This window comes from Moschus berezovskii, chromosome 23, assembly GCF_049115385.1.
Source record: "Moschus berezovskii isolate FMDL1 chromosome 23, NW_MosBer_1.0, whole genome shotgun sequence".
NCBI classification, from domain to species: Eukaryota; Metazoa; Chordata; class Mammalia; order Artiodactyla; family Moschidae; genus Moschus; species Moschus berezovskii.
Window position 1 is genome coordinate 24,093,082 of NC_142482.1, and position 21,081 is coordinate 24,114,162.

The following is a 21,081-nucleotide window of genomic DNA, read 5'->3' on the forward strand; positions in this document are numbered from 1 at the left end:
AACCTCCAGCATGAAACTTCACAAACCATGTCTGACACATTCGGTCAGTCACAGCACCTTCTCCATACGCTGCACAAATCTTTTCTCATGTTTCAGTTGTCTTTTTACCTTTCTTGAAATAATAGAGCATAATATGCCAAAATGTTGCTTTTTTCTTCCATCTTCAATATTAAAATGCTTACATAAAAATGGCTATACAATTTTGATAAAGTTTTAAAAATTCACACTGATATGACAGCTGTCACAATACTATCTAACCAAACTGTTTCGAATGACGTTAAAGACAAATAACACTACTGGAGTCATGGGGAAGCTGAATGAACTTTTTTGGCCAACCCAACATTATGCCTTTTTGGGAAATAGAGCACCCTGGATGTTAAGAGCCAAATTGCCTGAATTCAAACTCTTACAAATCACTTAACATTGCTCAGTTTTAGTTTCCTCATCAATTTATCCCTTTTGCTTAAAACAGAACATTTTTTATTGTGAAAACTATGCACTAAAAGGTGCACAAAATACAAATGTACAGCTTGTTGAATAACTATATAGTGAACTCCAGCTACGTAAACCGCACACAGGTGAAGAACCAGAAACATTGCCGGCACCGTATGGTCCCTTCCTGATCTGAGCCCCTGCCCTGCTATTAAAGTCACAGCCTGCCTTTAATAATAATCACTTCTTTTCTGTGTGCACATCCTTAGATGTCATAGCTTCAGTTCAGTTGCTCAGTCGTGTCCGACTCTTTGCGACCCCATGAATCACAGCACACCAGGCCTCTCTGTCCATCACCAACTCCCGGAGTTCACTCAAACTCATGTCCACAGAGTCGGTGATGCCATCCAGCCATCTCATTCTCTGTCGTCCCCTTCTCCTCCCGCCCCCAATCCCTCCCAGCATCAGAGTCTATTCCAGTGAGTCAACTCTTCGCATGAGGTGGCCAAAGTACTGGAGTTTCAGCTTTAGCATCAGTCCTTCCAAAGAACACCCAGGACTGATCTCCTTTAGAATGGACTGGTTGGATCTCCTTGCAGTCCGAGGAACTCTCAAGAGTCTTCTCCAGCACTACAGTTCAAAAGCATCAATTCTTTGGCGATCAGCTTTCTTCACAGTCCAACTCTCACATCCATACATGACCACGGAAAAAACCATAGCCTCGACTAGACAGACCCTGGTTGGCAAAGTAATGTCTCTGCTTTTTAATATGCTGTCTAGGTTGGTCATAACTTTCCTTCCAAGGAGTAAGCGTCTTTTAATTTCATGGCTGCAATCAGCATCCACAGTGATTTTGGAGCCCCCAAAAATTAAAACCACGGCTATTGAAACCACAGTCTGCCTTTAATATAATCACTTCTTTTCTGTGTGCACATCCTTAGATGTCATAGCTTAGTTTTGCCTTTTTCTGACATTTGTATGGATGTAATCCCACCACATGGATTCTTCTGTGCTGAATTCTATCTTTGGACACGCTGTGATGTTCATTCCCCATGGACCGTGGGGATGAGAAGTTGTTTCACTGAACCTTTTCCTTTATTTGGATGCCTGATGGGGAGGGAGCGATGGACGGACAGACTGAATCATTCATCCGCTTACTCAGGAAGCAGGTACTCTGTGCGCACACGGGCCGGGCCCAAGATAGAGCCAGACATAAGACAAAAAATTACCACACAGCCTCTTTCCTCAGCGACATAAATTCAACACATAACGGGAGCCCTGAGAGCTGCCTACAGACTGTCCACCCCATCCTCACTCTCTGTTACTGACAAAAAGAAACCAAAGGCTTTCTTTCCTGCAGGTTCTTGTGAGCAGGAATTTGGCCGTTCCATAGTGCAGAAAGGAAGCTTTTCCTATAAGTCCTTTCTAGCCCGTGGGGCTGCTTGTGCCCCTGAAATCTCTACCTCCTGAAAAATCACTCCATAACCTGCTCTTCAGCCAGGCTTCATCAAAGCCAAAATAAGAAATAGCATAAGCGAAATAGACATAAGAAGAAACAGGCTGACAGACTGACAACCTCCTCAAGGACAAAGCAGTGTGCCTTTGCTGCTCTTCTGTGGTAACTAGCTGAATGCAAATGAAAGGTTTGTGAGAGACACTGCCTCGGAACCAGCAGGGCTGCTGCATGGGCACAAGTGGAAACTTCAGATCCGCCAGGATGTTTGTGGTCCTGTCCACAAGGCAGTTTCTAACCTCCTGCAGGCAGGAGAGCCATATCTGCCTCCCAAGTAGCTCAGAGTCAGGCAGCAGTCAAGGCAGGTGGGCTGGAAGGACCACGCAGCTGCACTGGTGACTAGACCAGTAGAGAGTGATGGAGGAAAAAGCCAGGGAGACCTTTTCAGCTCTAGGCACCAGGGAGACTCAGATGAATGAAAATAACTGAAGGAGATCAGGTTGCAGGGGAGGGACTCGCTGACAGACAAACTGACATGTGCCTGCCGTCTAAGGCTTAGTGAGAGAGGAGGACGGCAAAGTCGTCTCCAAGTGGCAGAGGGAGGGGCGCGTCCAGGGGCAGAGCCAAGGAGGAGGGGCAGGATGACAGGCTCCCTGGTGGGCAATGAAAGGAAAACGTTGTGAGAAGTTAAGATAGATGACAAGGAAATGCTGAGCAGACAAGGAGCAGGAGGTCACTGGAGCCAAGTGGTGCTGTCTTCGACAGGTAAACATTAAGGGTATTTATTGACAGAAGTCGTAAATGTATCTAAAAAATTAAATGAATTCATTGCCTGGTGCTCACAAAGGAAGATGAGAGACAGATGCCAGCAGCTGACATGTGCTTCCCAAAGGAGAGGCATGAAATGCCAAGGAAATCAGAAGCGTGCCCGGACAGGTGATCAAGAAATCTGAATGCCTGCAGCCTGCCTGACGGCCGTCACCAAAGAGCTAGCCCTGGTGGAGGGGTGGGGGGGGGGGCGGGGATCAGCCTGCGGCCAGATGTCGAGCCTGGTGCAGGGAGGCCGGGCTGACTAGAGCAACAGACTAGAGCAACACAGAAACGTGGCCACGTCGGGCAAGAAATCCCCGAGGACTTTAGCTCTGGACGCTTCCTGTTTCCACAGCCCCGGAGTTGCCAGCAGCTACAGCCACGAACACGTGCCACCTTCCCACCTTCTGTCCAGACAGCATGCCCTCCTGCCGAATGCTCTTCAACTCACAGAGGTGCCAAGCCACACTTCCCCGCCTGGCTGTGCTCTGACACCCTCTCTGGACGGGGCAGCGCCTGCAGCAAACAGCCTTACCTGGGAGAACCGGCATGCTTGTTTCCCTATCTGCATACATCATCTTACCTCTCATGATGGAAACCAGCTCCATCTACACTTCTTGAAATTCGCACAGTCTGTGGGCTGGTAACATTCACTATCTAAAGGGAAACAGGTTCTGGCTCTGAGTCAATGAAGGCTACTGATGGCCCTTGGCAGATAAGCCAGGACAGACTGAAGAATCCCGCCTGCCTTCCACCCCATCCTCCACTGTAAGGAAGAGGCGCCCTGACCCCGTCTTCTCATGGCGTGGTTCTGGCTCCATGGGACTCGGGACCAGGCTTGTCCTGGACCCCTGCCTGCTTTCCCTGCTGACTGTGCCATAAGAGTCCCCCCAGGAAGTGGACCCACCCCAGTCAGCCTCCTTCCCTCACTCCTCTGACTCTGCACACATTCCTGCCTCTCCAAGAAGGGAGATATGACGCCCAGAACCGGTATGCTACAATGAAGAACGTTCTCTCTGAGGCCATGCTGCACTCCTGATACTCCGTGAAATCAACTCTTGTGCCTTCTTGTTTGCTCTGAGAATGACACAGTTTATGGATCTTGCCTTATGATCCGGTCATTGTTTATTTTATGATTTGAGATGTTCCCAAGTTGGCAACACCACACTGAGGTTTTTCTTCCTGATCAATAACTCACTCGACAAAGCAGCTGAGCAAGTTGCTCATCAGCCAGATATGATGGGGTCACCAGTTAATTAGTGACCTAAGTCAACCCATTCAAACTGGGGACTCCAATCTCCAAACTGGCGGGTCCCAAGTGGCTGGAGCTCCTTGCAGATATTTTTGTAAACTCATCGGGAAGAGGGGATCTGGCATGCCAGCTTTGAGCTCTGTAAGGGGAAATTATTCCTCTGGTCATTGAGGTGAGGGCCTTGGGGTCAAGACCTGGAAGAACAACACCTTGACCTGACTTGCTCCAGTGCTTCTTAGCCTTCTCTGACTTAAGAATTCCTTCTACTGTTAAATGACAAAGTCCCGTTCAGGAACTAAAGAAAACAAAATGGCCTTTTAAAAAATGCATTATATAAGAAACAAAGGATTGCAAATAAAAACATTTAATTTTAGTTTCATATACTATTAAGTAAAGATACGTTCAAATTGTTTTCTAATTTAGTAATATATATGTAATTTAAGTGGTTAGAAAAACTGAGAATTATTGGTAAAATTTTAAAACTATGTTTTGTTTGGGGCTCAAGTGTCTATTAAAATACAGATTCAAATTTATACTTCTGTTACATCTTCAAAGAAGAAAAAAGTGTTTTTATGACCTGATGTTTAGAATTCTCTAATTTTGTGCTTTAAAAACTATTAATGGCTTTCTTTATTTTATAATTTTCAGGTTTGTTTTGAAATAAAAAGGTAAGCAAAAGTTTCAGGCTTCTGTTTCTAAGCTCTTCTCTGCAAGAAATATATTGTGGGTGTGTATCATTTTTATTCTAAATAAATACAAAGGCAAAATGAATATATGTTATCACAATATTTTCACTGCTTAAAATGCTTTTCAAAGAACCAGAAGCAACTTGATGTGCCCTGGAGAAATTTCGTCTGACAAATAACGCATGATCCAGGGTGTGTAACGTGTGGGGCTCAGTGAAAAACGGAAATGTAGCATCTCTCCTTCAAAAGGCAGAGACCCTTTTCTCCCAGGGTCTCTCCTGACGTGCCCCAAGTTTTTCATCTGCTGTTTGATGCTATAGCTCTCTCCAGCTCGGGGGACAGCGTTAGGTCAGGGCACCCAGGGCCCCATCCTGTGACTCGCAGGGGGGACCCACACCAGATCCTGACTCTCCTCACAAATGTGTGGGGGTCCCACTGGGAGTGGCAGTGGTCACAGGGCAGGCTGAGGAGGCTGCGTGGGTCCAGGTACCAGGGGTCAGGGTGGGTGGCTGAGAACCCATCCTAGGGAGGGAGAAGGGGCAGAGGCTGGCCTGCAGGGAGCCCCTGGTGGATGCTCTTCCCTTAAAAAGAAAATCCAAAGGTAAGATTACTAAGAATTTCAAGAGGATACTGGAGAGCATTAAACCCTAAGCACAGAGCCCCTTCTGGTGTGGAGCCCGACATAACAGCCCTGGCCACACGCCCAGGATACTGGTCCTGTACAGATCTGAGAAAGTTTACATAGGGGTGAAACTGCAGGATGGTTATTACTTTTATGCCTTTCATTTACTTCTTGAGCTTCAACCTTACCGTTTCTTACAACTGTGGTGTTTAACCAGCGGTCTGGCCTTCAGGGTGTGCGCTAAGCACATCTGACTGCGTAAAAGCAAGAGCGTGATGAGCAGATGGACCTGCAGCATGGCCACCTGCCAACTCCAACCCCTCACTGCCAGTGTTTACTCTATGCCCATCTGAGGAACAAAGGCTAAGCAATTAACTTACAGATGGATTATTTTGCACTCAGAATGGAAACAGACGTTCTTCTCACCTTAAGTGGTGTGAGGGGGCCCCAAGGTGGCTCTTGGAGCCCAGGGGGATGCACACTGTTGGGGGAGGCAGTCCCAGGGGTCTGGCACGGTCCTGGTTTGCACTCAGGACCTGTGCTGCTGTAGCTCACAGAGCCCTTCCTCGGACCCTCAAGGCACTGCAGGCACTGCCCACCCCTCTCTCATCTGAAGGAACCCATTGCGTCCTCCAGAGCCATTTCCAGCCAAAGAAGACAGCACGTTTGAGGCCCAGGAACCTCACCTGCTGGCCACCCTGGTCTTGGGAGCCCAAACTCAAGAGAATAACCCACCCATTCCACAGGTGGAGGGACACCCAGACAGTGGCCCCAAAGAACAGCTGCTGCCCCAGAAACAAGGCCCAGGCCCAGGCGAGGAACAGGCCAGGGGAGGAAGCGGCTCACCCGTGCATACTATGTGCAGGCCGGTGCAGGACTGGGTAGACGGACAGAGAAAACCTGCAACTGTGCATCTTGGCTGCCCCGTGGAGCTAGGGTTTCTCACACACCACACTCAGGGGCCCAGAGACCCTGAGAGAGCTGGCGTCTGGGAGGGGAGAGGACTCTTCAGGTCTCTGCACAGGGGAGGAAGTGAAGCTGCAGGGGCTTCTTGCTACTAGTGGTGAACAGACACCCAGAAATGGTAACAACAGTTCCCCATGAGAGAGCAGGGCTCCTCCTTCCTGTGCTGAGCAAGCTGTCTGAACAACAGGTCATTGATGGGCGGAACCAACAGCTCCAGTTCACTTGGTATGAGGTATCACCCAGATAGCAGGAAATACCACTGTGTCTTTCACCAAAGGGTACCCTTACCTCGTTTGCTGTGTTGTGTGTTCCAACGATTCGGATGAAGGATGCTGGACGTCTTTCAAAAGTTACTGACTGCCAGGACCTGTGAGGAGAAACATAAGCACTGCTTGGTTACACCGTCCTGTGATCCTGCTGATGGCATGGGCCCAGCAGAGCCCAGGATGTGGAGTGGGCGGGGGTCTCTACCCACTGTGTGGAGTGGGGACAGGAGCACACGGTGGCCCATGATCTCAGCAAAGGAGGTGTCTGCCCTTCTATGAAGGCTCAACACAAGCAAGCGTAAGATGCAGACCCGTGCACGTAGTGAGAAGAGTGTGGCCACACCGGGGAGGGATCAAGGCGGGCGGGGCTCATGAAGTAACAGGGCCATGATGGGGCTGCCCTCACAGGGCTGTGGGCTGAATGGCCACACCCAGATGGGCACAGTGACTTCCTGGGAGGGTCCTGGAGGAGGAGCTGAAGCAGGGTAGGCAGGCCAAGGGCAGGGCGGCTGGGCCCAGCACTGCAGGTTGGGAGGGGGGCATTCATTGCTGTGCAAGCCCTGGGCTCCCATGTCTGACCCCCCTCCCCCATGCAAGTGGTGGCAGCACCTGGGGAAGAAAAGGCAAGTTTCTCCACTGGCCTCCCTTCAGCCCTCTTTTTCTGCTTCCCAACATATCCCTCAAACAGTTTAGTCTTTGGATGGGTGGGCTCAAAAGCAGCCCTAGGATTTTAAACAACCCTCCTCACGGATTGTCAGGGGCTAGGCCAGCAGAGCAGGCCCCCAGTACCCCAGAGAGGAAGTGGTCTGCTCCCGGTTTACCACTCCTGGCTCGTTGGAAGGCACGAGGTGTTCAGCACCTGCGGCTGCAAACTCTGCTCATGCTTTCATAATTAGCGCGAGGCACTCATGGCTGCCGCAGCCCTCCTCCGCACACATGGAGGAGCTGCCAGCTGCTGGGACGCTGTTTCCTGTAATTGTCTAATTACCAAGTAATGCTACCAAAGAAAATACATGTATTTGTGGCTTTTTTCCCCCCCTTTGCTTTCAGGTATTTCATCTTCCCTCTCACCATGAGCCACCTACGGAGACTGATTCACTGCTGCCTGGACACCAGGCCCCTTGAGGTCATTAAAAAGTCGTTACCATCGTATGTGCAAAGTTTGTGCCTCTGGAAGCAGTTTTCTGGAAACGCATAAGAAAAATCACTCTGTCTGTAGAAAAGCTATTCATACATGAAGGTGATGCCATCTGACCATCCCCAGGGTCTGCATTCCTGGCCCATTTTCTTAGTGTTTTGTTCCTAGACCCACACAGCTCCCTTGGAAAGCCCAAGGGCCAGGGTGGGCCTGTGAGGAAGGCCCCATGGGGCTTCAACACTGGACCTGGGCTCCGACAGGCCTTGGGGTCATTTCTGCACTAAGCACGGGGGCTGAGCACAGACTTGCATTCTTCCTCCAGCAGGTCGGGGAAGCAGCACATCACACAGGCATCTGACCCCCATCCCACTGCCAACGGCAGTGACAGCACACACCAGAGCTGGTGCACTGCACTTCTCAGACCACTACTTAAGGAGTGGGAAGCAGAGCTAGGGCAACTGGCTCAGCCAGTGACAGCTACTCACTTCAGTCACTCGTTCATGTCTGACTTTGTGACCCCACGGACTGCAGCACGCCAGGCCGCCCTGTCCATCACTGACTCCCGGAGCCTGCTCAAACTCATGTCCATTGAGTTGGTGATGTCTTATCCTCTGTCGTCCCCTTCTCCTCCTGCCCTCAATCTTTCCCAGCACCATGGTCTTTTAAAATGAGTCAGTTCTTCACATCAGGTGGCCAAAGTACTGGAGCTTCGGCTTCAGCATCAGTCCTTCCAATGAATATTCAGGACTGAGTCCCTTTAGGATGGACTGGTTTGATCGCCTTGCAGTTCAAGGGACTCTCAAGAGTCTTCTCCAGCACCACAATTCAAAAGCATCAATTCTTCGGTGCTCAGCTATCTTTATTGTCCAACTCTCACATACATACATGACTACTGGGAAAACCATAGTTCTGATATTAGGTTCAGCCAGTTTCACAAAAGGGACTGGGATGGAGAGGGGGCTGGGAGTGGAGGAGACAGAGAAGACTCTTCTTAGCTTTTTAGTCCTGCGCTTATCCAAAAAAATTGTCCAGTGCTTCTGGACAGGAAGGTAAAACCTGACTCTCGTAAGCTCACGGTCCTCAACAACATGCTCAGGGCTCTGAGAGTGCAGACAGGCCTGGCATCATGCCCCTGCCCCTGGACGAACCCACCCCCACCCTGCCCTACTGTGTGGTGTGGAGGCCAAGGCCCTGAAGGGAGTGAGGGCTCATCGTGGGGCATCCTGGGGGAGCTGGGCCTGAACCCCACTCATCATCCCACTGTCGCCCCCTCAGCTCCATCTCCTGTCCAGTCTCCTGGGGACTCAGGCCCTGGCTCCACCACCCTCTGTAGGGGGAGCAGGGCTGGCAGGGCCACAGCCTGAGCAGGAGGGAGCACTGCTGGAGTAACAAGATCAGAAGGCCTCAATTTAATACCAATCTTCCATTGCACTGCATTAATATCTAATCATATTAGAGTTCATTTTCACTAACACAGCCCGAGAGGTGAACAGATGATTTCATCTTTAGCAAACTGGATGACAACCCTAAGACCAAAGCACGAGCAGGAAGGGAAGCCAGTCAGGATGAGGTAACGAGCATCTCTCCCTCCCAAGTATTGGCTTCCATTTCCCCTGAACGTCTGCGAAATGGCTCTTCGCGTGCCCGGCGGGGAATGACGAGGCGGCGGGGGACCAGTCATTGCTGTGTCAGAGCCACATGCATGGCCACAGTGCCACCCCAAGGAGGCTCACGCGTCACAGAGCCAGGCGCCGCCATTGCCGCTCGGTCTACGCAGAAGCTCAGATCCCTTCTTACTGAGCTAGAGAGCTGGATGAAGACTCCTACTCGCCCAGGACTCTGCATCTCCTCTGTAGCAGGTGACACTCCCAGAGAAACATCATCAGTCAGTTCAGAGCCAAGGCTGGGTGCTGGGAGGACGTGTCTGAACAGGAACTACCAGTGGCAAAAAATACGTGCGGCCTTTGCTCTGAGCACTTACCCCAAACAGAAAAACCCACACAGGAGTGACGTCCCAACCCTGGCATTGCCAGCTCTGCAGCGGACAAATCACAACCCCTCGCTGAGCTGTAATTTCCTCATTTGTCCAATGCTGATGGAAATAATACCACGCCCTCCATCACAAAAATGCATCTAGAATGAGGTCCCGATTATATTAAATTGTAAATATCTATACACATATGTGTTCTAAGAGAGAGGTCTACAAGCATGTTTGCCAAAATATTGTTTGGATGGAAGACCTTCAAGAGACATTAGTTGTACTTCTGCACTCTTTGTACTATTTAGTTTGGTAGAATGTATATTAGAAAAAAGTTTCTAGCTTGCCTACTATCCAAGCCTTTAACACAGATCACATGATGTGAAGCAAGTGAAAATGCCAGCACTGGATTACTATGTAAAATATTTCCAGTTGAGAGACTCACTGGGTGACAGTCAAGACAGCAGGTTTTAATCATGGTCCTTCATGAACCACAGGGAGGATGGCAAAGTGGCTGACAGCATGGGCTGTGAAGCCAGGCTCCTGGGTTTGAACTTTTAGCCAGCTCTGTGACCTTAGACAAGCTACTTAACCTTTCTGGGCTTCAGTCTCCTCTCTGTAAAATGAGGATAATAAACATAACTATCTAAATTTGTGTGTGTGATTGCTGGGAGAAATATCAATAACCTCAGATATGCAGATGACACTACCCTTATGGCAGAAAGTGAAGAGGAACTCAAAAGCCTCTTGATGAAAGTGAAAGAGGAGAGTGAAAAGGTTGGTTTGAAGCTCAACATTCAGAAAACAAAGATCATGGCATCTGGTCCCATCACTTCATGGGAAATAGATGGAAGAACAGTGGAAACAGTGTCGGACTTTATTTTTTTGGGCTCCAAAATCACTGCAGATGCTGACTGCAGCCAGGAAATTAAAAGACACTTGCTCCTTGGAAGGAAAGTTATGACCAACCTTGATGGTATATTAAAAAGCAGAGACATTACTTTGCCAACCAAGGTCCGTCTAGTCAAGGCAATGGTTTTTCCCGTGGTCATGTATGGATGTGAGAGTTGGACTGTGAAGAAAGCTGATCGCCGAAGAATCGATGCTTTAGAACTGTGGTGCTGGAGAAGACTCTTGAGAGTCCCTTATACTGCAAGGAGATCCAACCAGTCCATTCTAAAGGAGATCAATCCTGGATGTTCATCGGAGGGACTAATGCTAAAGCTGAAACTGCAATACTTTGGCCACCTCATGCGACGAGTTGACTCACTGGAAAAGACTCTGATGCTGGGAAAGGTTGGGGGCGGGAGGAGAAGGGGACGACGGAGAATGAGATGGCTGGATGGCATCACCGACTCTGTGGACATGAGTTTGAGTGTACTCCGGGAGTTGGTGATGGACAGGGAGGCCTGGCGTGCTATGATTCATGGGGTCGCGGAGAGTCGGACACGACTGAGCAACTGAACTGAACTGAACTGAAAGATTAAATACATTAACAAATGCAAAACACCAAGAACAGTACTGGCATACGCCAGGTTCTAAGAGAAAGAGCTGATATTGCTTTTACGACTGTAATTACCTGCCAGCCACATAAACCTGGACAAGACACACTGTTTCCCAGGGACCCCAACGTGAGTCACCAAGTTTGCTGGTGTTGATTTAGTGACTACTGCAGAGATTCCCTGGAGAAGGCAATGGCAAGCCACTCCAGTACTCTTGCCTGGAAAATCCCATGGACAGAGGAGCCTGGTAGGCTGCAGTCCATGTGGTCGCTACTAGTCGGACACGACTGAGCGACTTCACTTTCACACACTGGAGGAGGAAATGGCAACCCACTCCAGTGTTCTTGCCTGGAGAATCCCAGGGATGGCGGAGCCTGGTGGGCTGCTGTCTATGGGGTCGCACAGAGTCAGACACAACTGAAGCAACTTAGCAGCAGCAGCAGAGATTCCCACCACACTCCATCAGTACCCATTATACCCATTACTTGGAGGCAGACAAGGTAGCTGGGTTTTGAAGGAATTAAGCAAGTATCTGGTGAAAGCCCTCTTGAGGTTGGTACCTGCTTGGTGTTATGGGAAACATGCAAGATGGAGTCCTGCCCTGATGAAGTTTACAATCGCTCTGGGGAGATCAGCGGTCCTTTCATAATCAGAGGACAATGTAAACTGTACTACAGTCCCAACTCATAACCTGGTGGTGTTCCAAAACCTCCTTGGTAATTGGCTGTTTAAAGTTTGGAAGCAGTTTTTTCAGAGAAATAAAGCCATACATTTTGATTGAGTTCTAAGACCTACCCATAAAACTCACTTTAACCCATAATGAGGCTGAAATATTATGTATATGAAGTTTAAAAAAGGAAGGAAAAAATGTTGTTGTTGCCATAGTAGTAATTAAACAAGCCAGAAAAACAAGTGATTTAAAACAGTCTCTTTAAAGCTGCTGCTTGAGGAATGAGGATTAAATACTACAACACATATAAAATCCTGGGGCTGTCACTGAAATATGGTAGGTAGTCTGTTAACAAGGAGAGTGAAAAGTGGGTCAAGAACTGTCATCCTGAAAGGCTGACTGCAGACCACAGTGTGGTTTACAGGGGGCTTCACAATCGCTGAGCATGTTACTCACAAAAACCGTACATGTTTGGAAAGTGTGCTGCGATTATTCTGGGGAAGGAGATATGCTGAATTCAGGAGAGCGGCTGTCTCTCAGGAGAGGGTGAGGAGTGGGCTCTGCTGATGGGGAACAAAGGACACTTCAACACCAATTGCAATGTTTCACTTCTTTGATGAAAATAAAAAGATGATGTGTATGTGAAAAATATTAACTACAGTCAATTCCAGGGGTGAGTATGTGAATGAATGTTATAATAGTTTTTATTCTTTTCTGCATTTTAAATAGTTCTTGAAATAAAAAGAAAGGAAGGAAGGAAGGGATTAAAATGGTGTCTGCGTTTAATGTGAGAAAGAATTAGCCAGAGGTGAAATTAGCTAAACTGGGAATATAAAAATTAGGGGGATATTGGAGTCAGTCCCTCTGGCGGGGTGTGTGCCAGGTCTCTGGACAGCTGTGTCTTGTCCAAAGCAAGCAGAGGACAGGGAGCTGCCAGGTAGGAGAGGAGGGTGTTGCCAGTGGTGAGAGTGGGGTTTGTGAGGGTGGCTCTGGGTACCACACAGGCCCAAAGGGCTCGGCCGAGACTGCCTTTGCATCCTCAGCCTCATCCTGTCTTCTTTGGGGATCCTGCAGATCCCATGCCAAGGGTGCCTGGTCTTTTCAGCTCTGAAAAATTACGTAATTTTGCCACTTGTGGTATAATGAGAAAGCAAATGTCAGAATTTTTCTGTAGCAGAACTGGTGGACACTGGGGAGAGGGCCAGGAGTGTTTGGCCAGGGTCAGACTGACAGTAAACACAGCAAACTGAATACATGGGTTAACCTTTGCTCCCTCTACTCAAAGGGCAGTTAGGAAATTTCATGCATGTTCCATATCACATATGTGTGTTCTAATACACACACACACACACACACACACACATGAGCATGAAACAAGCACAAAGAAACCACGAGAGATGTCACCACCTTTCTTTGCCAACACCTCAGAGAGAAACACCCAGGAAGCAAGTGGATTCACACTGCAGGCCCCAGAAAGGCTCAGATCCTGAGCCACCAGCCACTGCCGAAGGTGGGGGCAGGCAGGGGGCTGGCTGAAAACAGGTCAAAGGAGCAGGTGGGCTCCCCAACCCCCCTTTTCTGCTTCCTACACAGCGATGAGCCCGTTTCCACCTCAGCAGGAGACAGCGATTTCACCCTGGAGTCCTTTAACAGAGAGGGTCTAGACCCTGGGACACCAGGAACAGCGGAGGGGGCCCTTCAGGGGCTAAGCACAAGGAATGCCCACGAGTGAGCACCCTAGACAGCATGACCTCCAGCCCCCTTCCCACTCGTGGCTTTCAGGCCACTGTGACTCAGGCTTACCCACAGGCAGGGGACTGGAGGATCCCTCTGAGACTCTGACCAGCCCAAGAGGAAAGAGCTAGAAATACTGACCTACCTTGCTCCCCTCTGTCCCTCCATGCTTCCTTCCGTTAATACTTCTTGAGAGCTTAATGAGGAAGCCCCTATTTTTAACTCTGCCCTATAGAAGCTTAGTTTCTAGTCAGGGAGAGAGAAATAAAAGAAATAAAGAAATAGAAGAGTTAAAGAAGGGTTATGGGAAAAAAAAAAAAAAGCCATGTGAGTAAATGGAGAGGAGCACACGGCTTTAGAAAACATCTTTAAAGAAGTTCTCTGGTGAAGTCACAAGTGGGCTGAGACCCACACGATGGACCTGAAGAGCATTTCTATGAGAAGGAACAGACGGTGCCCAGAAGGCTAGATCAGAATGAGCGGACAGGGGTCTCCCAGGGAAACGCCTGAGCCAGGTCTGATAACCCTGAATCAAGTCCACAAACCCCTGCACAGAAAAAGCTTTTTGACAGCTTTCTCAGTGCCTAATGCTTCACTGCAAACAACCAAAGATCACCAAAGACTCTAACATGAATGATAAGAGACCAAACACAAATGGAAAAGAAAAATAACTCAGAGGATATAGATAAAGTTTAGAAAGCAGAGTAAAACTTCAGAAAAAACTTATATTACCCCTAGAAAGGTAAAAGAAAACATTATCATACCCTTGAAATAAGAATAAAATAACGTGAAAAAGAAATATCTGGAAAAATAAGAAAATTATCTTGCAAATTAAAATTATGAATTGAAAGAAGTAATTCAACAAAATAGAAACTCAAGTCGAGGAAATTTCCTAGAATACCAAGCAAAATGACAAAGAGAAAATAGAAGGAAAAGGATAAGAGAATGAGATGATTAAACCAAGAGGTTCACTATCCAATCAGCAAATGCTTCAGAAAAAAAGAGCAGAAAGGACACAAGTTATAAAATATAAAAATAACACAAGAAATTTTCCCAGATATGAAGGACATATGTTTCTAAGTTAGAGGCCACTGAGTGGCCACTACAATGAGGGAGAAAGCAAAGCATCTTGCTGAGAAACAGAAGATCTACACGCTTCTGGAGGGGAGGAAGGTGTGGGAACCAGAACCACATGGGATTTTCCAAAAGCTCTAACTCAGGTGCGCTCCCAGCACAGGAGCATGGCAGGTGTAGAGCCGTCGCTGCAGTGCTGTTCGCCCCGCAGGAGAACAGAGCCAGCTTAAATGCGCATCACTCGGGCCTGGCTAAGTAGACTGGTGCATCTCTGTCCTAACCACCAGAGACTGCGCAGCAGGAGAGACGGGGAAGGAGAAACTCAAGAGATCTCCAAGGTGCAGAAAAATTTGTATTAAAAAAAAAAGGGAAAAACATACATTTTTATATGTTTACACATAAACTATCACCTACAGATGAAGAGGTGGGTGGGAAGGAGACATTTCACTGTTTATAGTTTTATATTTTTAAACCATATTAAATATACTTTCTTTGAACGTATTGTTTTTTCAAAATGAACAGGGTCTGGGCTGGAAAAGAGTGAAGCAGGGGATTGTTGCTCTTTTGTTATAAGCCTTGTGCGCCTACTTGACTTTGAAAACTGAACGTGTATATCTTTGATAAAAAATTTAAAGGTTCAAAAGTGAAAAAAAAAAAAAGAGCAGAGCCAAGAACAGGAGAGAAGCCTATGGTGGTGAGGAGTGGGAAGGGCACGTGGGGAGCATTTTATTTACAATCTGCGCGAGCAGGGCTGGAAGGCAAAGGTAAACCTTCAGAAAAGAGTCTCGAAAAGGAAGGAAATACTGAAGACGTCCCCTGTCAACTGAGCATCCACACTGGCACCCCCTCCCAGCCACAGGGCACAGAGCTGGGCGGGCGCTGAAGGTGTGGGTGAGCCTCCAGGTGTTGAACGGGGCCTGAAGACCTCTGCCGGGTGTGATGCGCCTCTCGAGCTGACCCCACAGCGGCCTGCCATCCCTCCTCCCCTCGAGCATGCTGTTCTCAGTCTGCCGCCCAGCTGCCATGAGCCAAGGACCACGCTCATCTCTTTAGCCACATCTAAAGATGCGCCCTGAGGGAGATGGACCAGGCACATGAGGGTGGGCGCGTCTTCCATGACGTGGTGAGGTGGGAACCCTGGCATCATTACCACCTTGAGACTGGGCCCTGGAGCACTCCCCCTGGCTCCAGGCCTGGCACAGCCTGCCACCCCTTCTCTCCCCCCTCTCTCCAGCGGCAGGCTACACTGAAGCCCTTCTCGGTGCAGGCCTCAGGGACCCATCTGGCACCTGGGAGTACATGCTTTTGTCTAGCAGGACGTTTAACTGGATTTTATGGCTGACTTGATGCCCCGACCTAGAGGGGATTCTGGGCTCGTGCCATTCGCTCTGTCTGTCCCTCCATTCAGCAGCTATTTATCGACAGCCCTCTATGTGCCAGGCTTAGGAAGAACAGTGCCAAGGCTGTCTAACTGACCTAAGCCCTGAGGGGGCAGGGACACAGCCTATCAGGAGCCCCCGGGGACCAGCGACCCTTTGGTCACAGGCTGGTTGGGTCACAAAGGGGAGGTTCACAGACGCACCTTGCTGGTTTACAGAGTAGTTTTTTAAAACTTCAGTTGCCATTTAAAAATTAGAAGATGTCACACAAAAATAAAAATTCTTGGAGACTTCCCTAGTGGCCCAGTGGCTGGGACTCCACACTCCCAATGCAGGGGAACCAGGTTCAATCTCTGGTCAGGGATCTAGATCCCACTAAGACCCCGGGCAGTCAGATAAAAAGCTACTTTTAAAAAGTAAAACTTCTGGTTCCTCTTGAAAACCAGATGAACTGGCGTCCTGGGGTCGTGTGGAGAAAACACTGGCTGGCGCCCAGGTGGAAGTGATGGCCTGGGCCATTCCCCTGTGGTATTGCCCTCCCGCCTGGGGGGCTCTGCCCTGGCCGGGTCCTCCTCACTCACTCCCACCACCCTCCGGCCCAGGAGGTGGCCAGCGTTCTACCCCAGCCTTAGATACAGCTCAGTTCAGTTCAGTCGCTCAGTCGTGTCCGACTCTTTGCGACCCCATGAATCACAGCACGCCAGGCCTCCCTGTCCATCACCAACTCCCGGAGTTCACTCAAACTCATGTCCATCGAGTCGGTAATGCCATCCAGCCATCTCATTCTCTGTCATCCCCTTCTCCTTCTGCCACCAATCCCTCTCAGCATCAGTCTTTTCCAGTGAGTCAACTCGTCGCATGAAGTGGCCAAAGTATTGGAGTTTCAGCGTTAGCATCAGTCCTTCCAATGAACACCCAGGATTGATCTCCAATGGACTGGTTGGATCTCCTTGCAGTCCAAGGGACTCTCAAGAGTCTTCTCCAACACCACAGTTCAAAGGAGAAAAGGAAAGATATAAGCATCTGAATGCAGAGTTCCAAAGAATAGCAAGGAGAGATAAGAAAGCCTTCCTCAGCGATCAATGCAAAGAAATAGTGGAGAACAACAGAATAGGAAAAACAAGAGATCTTTTCAAGAAAATTAGAGATATCAAGGGAACATTTCATGTAAAGATGGGCTTGATAAAGGACAGAAATGGTATGGACCTAACAGAAGCAGAAGATATTAAGAAGAGGTGGCAAGAATACACAGAAGAACTGTACAAAAAAGATCTTCACGACCAAGATAATCATGATGGTGTGATCACTCACCTGGAGCCAGATATCTTGGAATGTGAAGTCAAGTGGGCCTTAGAAAGCATCACTACGAACAAAGCTAGTGGAGGTGATGGAATTCCAGTTGAGCTATTTCAAATCCTGAAAGATGATGCTGTGAAAGTGCTGCACTCAATATGCCAGCAAATTTGGAAAACTCAGCAGTGGCCACAGGACTGGAAAAGGTCAGTCTTCATTCCAATCCCAAAGAAAGGCAATGCCAAAGAATGCTCAAACTACCGCACAATTGCACTCATCTCACATGCTAGTAAAGTGATGCTCAAAATTCTCCAAGCCAGGCTTCAGCAATATGTGAACCGTGAACTTCCAGATGTTAAAGCAGGTTTTAGAAAAGGCAGAGGCACCAGAGATCAAATTGCCAACATCTGCTGGATCATGGAGAAAGCAAGAGAGTTCCAGAAAAACATCTATTTCTGCTTCATTGACTATACCAAAGCCTTTGACTGTGTGGATCACAATAAACTGTGGAACATTCTGAAAGAGATGGGAATACCAGACCACCTGACCTGCCTCTTGAGAACCCTGTATGCAGGTCAGAAGCAACAGTTAGAACTGGACATGGAACAACAGACTGGTTCCAAATAGGAAAAGGAGTACGTCAAGGTTGTATATTGTCACCCTGCTTATTTAACTTCTATGCAGAGTACATCATGAGGAACGCTGGGCTGGAAGAAGATACAGCTCAGGGAGTGTTAAATAGAGGGAACTCAATTTCTAACTCTTATACAGGAATCCCAGATACGTTAAAATTCTTTGGGGGAATCTAACAAAAGAAGTGATACACAAATTATGTTTCTGTTAAAAAAAAAAAATCTATGTATTGTCTTACACTGTTCTCTTCTTGGCCTCAACACAGGTATGAGTGGGGTTCGTGGAGAGACCCTGCAGCTGACATGGTCTCCACTGCTGGATGCCTGCCCTCTGTGGCCAGCTTAACAGAAGTCAGGTTCCAGTGAGACCAAAGGGTTCTCAATCCTGGCTGCACTCTGGGGTAACTCATGGGGCTTCGGAACCTTCCATCTCGCAGGCCACACCCCAGATCAGTTAAAAGTCTCCGGGGGTGGGCCCTGCGTGAGCCTGTGTTCAGCTGTAGTGGAGCCCCTCTTCAGGCTGGGGTGTCTGGTGGGGAGCAATTTGCTAGGACGACGGGTGTCACCTGTTCCAGTTACAGTTCAGAGCAGACTTCCCCTAGCTTCCTCCCGCCCCAGGGACTTCTGGACCAAGGGTGCGCTGCAGGGGGGTGGGGGGTGGGTAGGTGGGCATTTTACACTTCCTGGCCAAGGTGGGTCTTAGGCCGCTCTGGTGAATGCACTCGCATTTAATGCTTTAACCTGAGCACGTCTTGGCTTTACTATCCCTGCTCAGAGCCTAATTTTCCCTGTAAGAGAAGTTTCCTCTCAAAGAGAAGGTCGAGACCTTCCTGTCAGCTCCTCCTAAGAGTTGAGCTGAACGCTTCTAGGCCTGTGGCAGCTACAGAAAGGCGTGTGTCCTGGGACCGCTGAGGAGTGTCTGAACCAGAGTGTGGGGGAGACGGACGAGGGGGGCTGTTTTCATGCACATCTCGCTCAGCCCCCATCCCCAAGCTCCCCGCTCCCTCTCTCTGCCATGCAGCTCTCCTTGATTCCCCTAAGGGGACGCAGTAATTGATGATTAGCATTCCAAAGCTTGCCTTACATCCTGCTAGCCCGTCATATTTAATTACATTTTAACTATATTCGTCTTCGATAATAGCACGAACATAATTTAGATAATTATCTCTCTCTCTCTCTTATTCTCTGGCTCTGTCTGTCTCACTTAGAGCTCCTCGCAACAAAAATCGCTTCCTCGGCTCAAACACATAAACAGACTCTGGGGCCAAGTGCTTTCCTCTCTTTCTCTCTTGCAAAGCAGCTGTGCCAGAGACGCAGTGGTTTTGAGTCTCATGCAGAAAAAAAGAAAATGCATGTTTCCTCCTGCCTCTTTACTCATGTTTGTACACAACCGGTGGTGGGAGTTGCTGTCTGTTTCTGTGTGCGCACACACACATCTGCATCTGGGCAAGAGCTTTCGTGTGGCGTAGAAACAGGGGAGGCCTCGTCAATCAAATTACTGTCTACAAAGGACCCTCTTGGTCTGGCATTTCCTTCTTACAAGGTTTAATGGTTTCCCTCACAAATTTAAACTCTGTTGAAACTTCTAAATGTCTGGTAAGTCTTTGGAAGAGATGTGTTCTTTCTAATAGGGTTTCTGTCACACTTGGATCTTATAATTAAAGACCTTTCCCCCGCCTGTTATCTGCCTCCTCAAGGAGACCGTCAGGAGGAGAGCAAGCTGGGATTCTCCAAGGGAGAGTGTGACTTCAGCTGACGGCTGCACAGAGTCAGGAGTCCCTCCTGACCCTCCCGAACACCTGTGTCACCTACCTTTGGGGTCCAGGTCTAACAGGCCCTCCCCTCCCCCCTCTCAGGGCGAAAGGTGTTCCTCAGCAGCCTTAGTTCATGAGTTTTTCTGAGGAAGCTGACCAATAGAGCTGAGCTTTTTAGGTACAAAGATTTTACGCTGCAAGGTTCACACCTCTAAGGAGATTTATGAACAAACAAAGGAATAAGAAATAGGTTCAGATAGCTTACTACCCAAGATCACCTTGCTCAGAATGTAGAGATCTAGAGCCTGAAATAAGTTTAACAAACCAATTCATAAGACACGCTGTGGAGACTGGGAGGTCCTCAACCACAAATTCTCCAAGTTCTGTCCATTTCTCTGGAGTTCTAGAAGGCTCCAGTAATAAGAATTTTGTATTAAAAATTCACTGTGGCTCAGGTTTCTCTGATACTGAAGAATTAGCCATTAATTGAAGATCACTTATTCATCTTCTTCAGACAAAATTCATTATTCCACATTACAAACAAACACCTTTTCTTCCCCCTCTGATGAATAAATGCCAGCAAACTGTCCCTACACTGGGGGCACTAGCAGGAGGCGGCTGAACGGGGCTGTGTTTGTAAGTTAACACGGGGACTCTGGCTGCCACACGTCCTTGATGTCCCTGGAAATACACACTCGAACAGACTCCAGAAGCCAGGCAGTGTTGAGACCAAGGTTTTGCCGTCCCTGGGCAGAGTCCACCAATGTGCCTCTGGGGTGCCAAGGCCCACTGTGAGTGGCTGATGGGCATAAGGGAAGTCAGCAAGCTGCCCACAGGCAAATGAGAAGCCAGTTGGCATGGTGAGCAGGAGAGGCTGTGGGGGGTCCTGTCCTCGGTGGGGTAAAGAGACACACCTGTGTGGCCCTGCCCTGGAGGTGAGGAGAGCAGAGGAACAAGGGGTCTCCATGCAGCTGGGGTTCCACACGCTGTGCTGCTCCTTTCCAGAATGGACTGGACCAAGCTAGGCTGGGCCTGTGGTAAGGTGAGGGAGGACTCACCTCTCCTCCCTTAGGGCCCTACACCAGCTCCAGTACCTTGATTTGCTCCACGCTGTTCATTAGGGATGTTCCTACTTTTGATCTTTCAATACCCATCTCAGGTGCTTGGAAATTTTGCTGAAATTTGCCTGGAATACAATCACCACCTGGGTCTGGGTCTCCCCTGAAAGGATGGAGGAGCTGGTGGCTTGGTCACACTTTTTGCCAGCAGGCAGCCCTGGGGGCTGGAGGGGAGGGCAGATCCAGCTCGCTGTTCCCCAGAGGATTCCCGGTCCCAGGCAAGCATGATGCTCAGCACAAGTATTGATTTAACGATACCAGTGGCTCCTTCTAGCCTCTAAGGAGTGTGGAATCACTCTGAAGAGGCCTGTGCCTCCAAGGA

At 48.7% G+C, this 21,081-nt stretch overlaps 1 protein-coding gene across 4 annotated transcripts in view; it reads right to left on the reverse strand.

Annotated features, from left to right (window-relative positions):
* The window catches only part of BTBD9 (BTB domain containing 9), a 437,363-nt gene that overhangs the window by 17,405 nt on the left and 398,877 nt on the right, over positions 1–21,081 (reverse strand). For all 4 annotated transcript variants that reach the window (XM_088831208.1, XM_055407251.2, XM_055407252.2 and 1 more), the window contains exon 10: positions 6,510–6,588. In XM_088831208.1, coding sequence (XP_088687334.1) covers positions 6,510–6,588 — 79 coding nt within the window. The remainder of the gene's footprint in view (positions 1–6,509; positions 6,589–21,081) is intronic.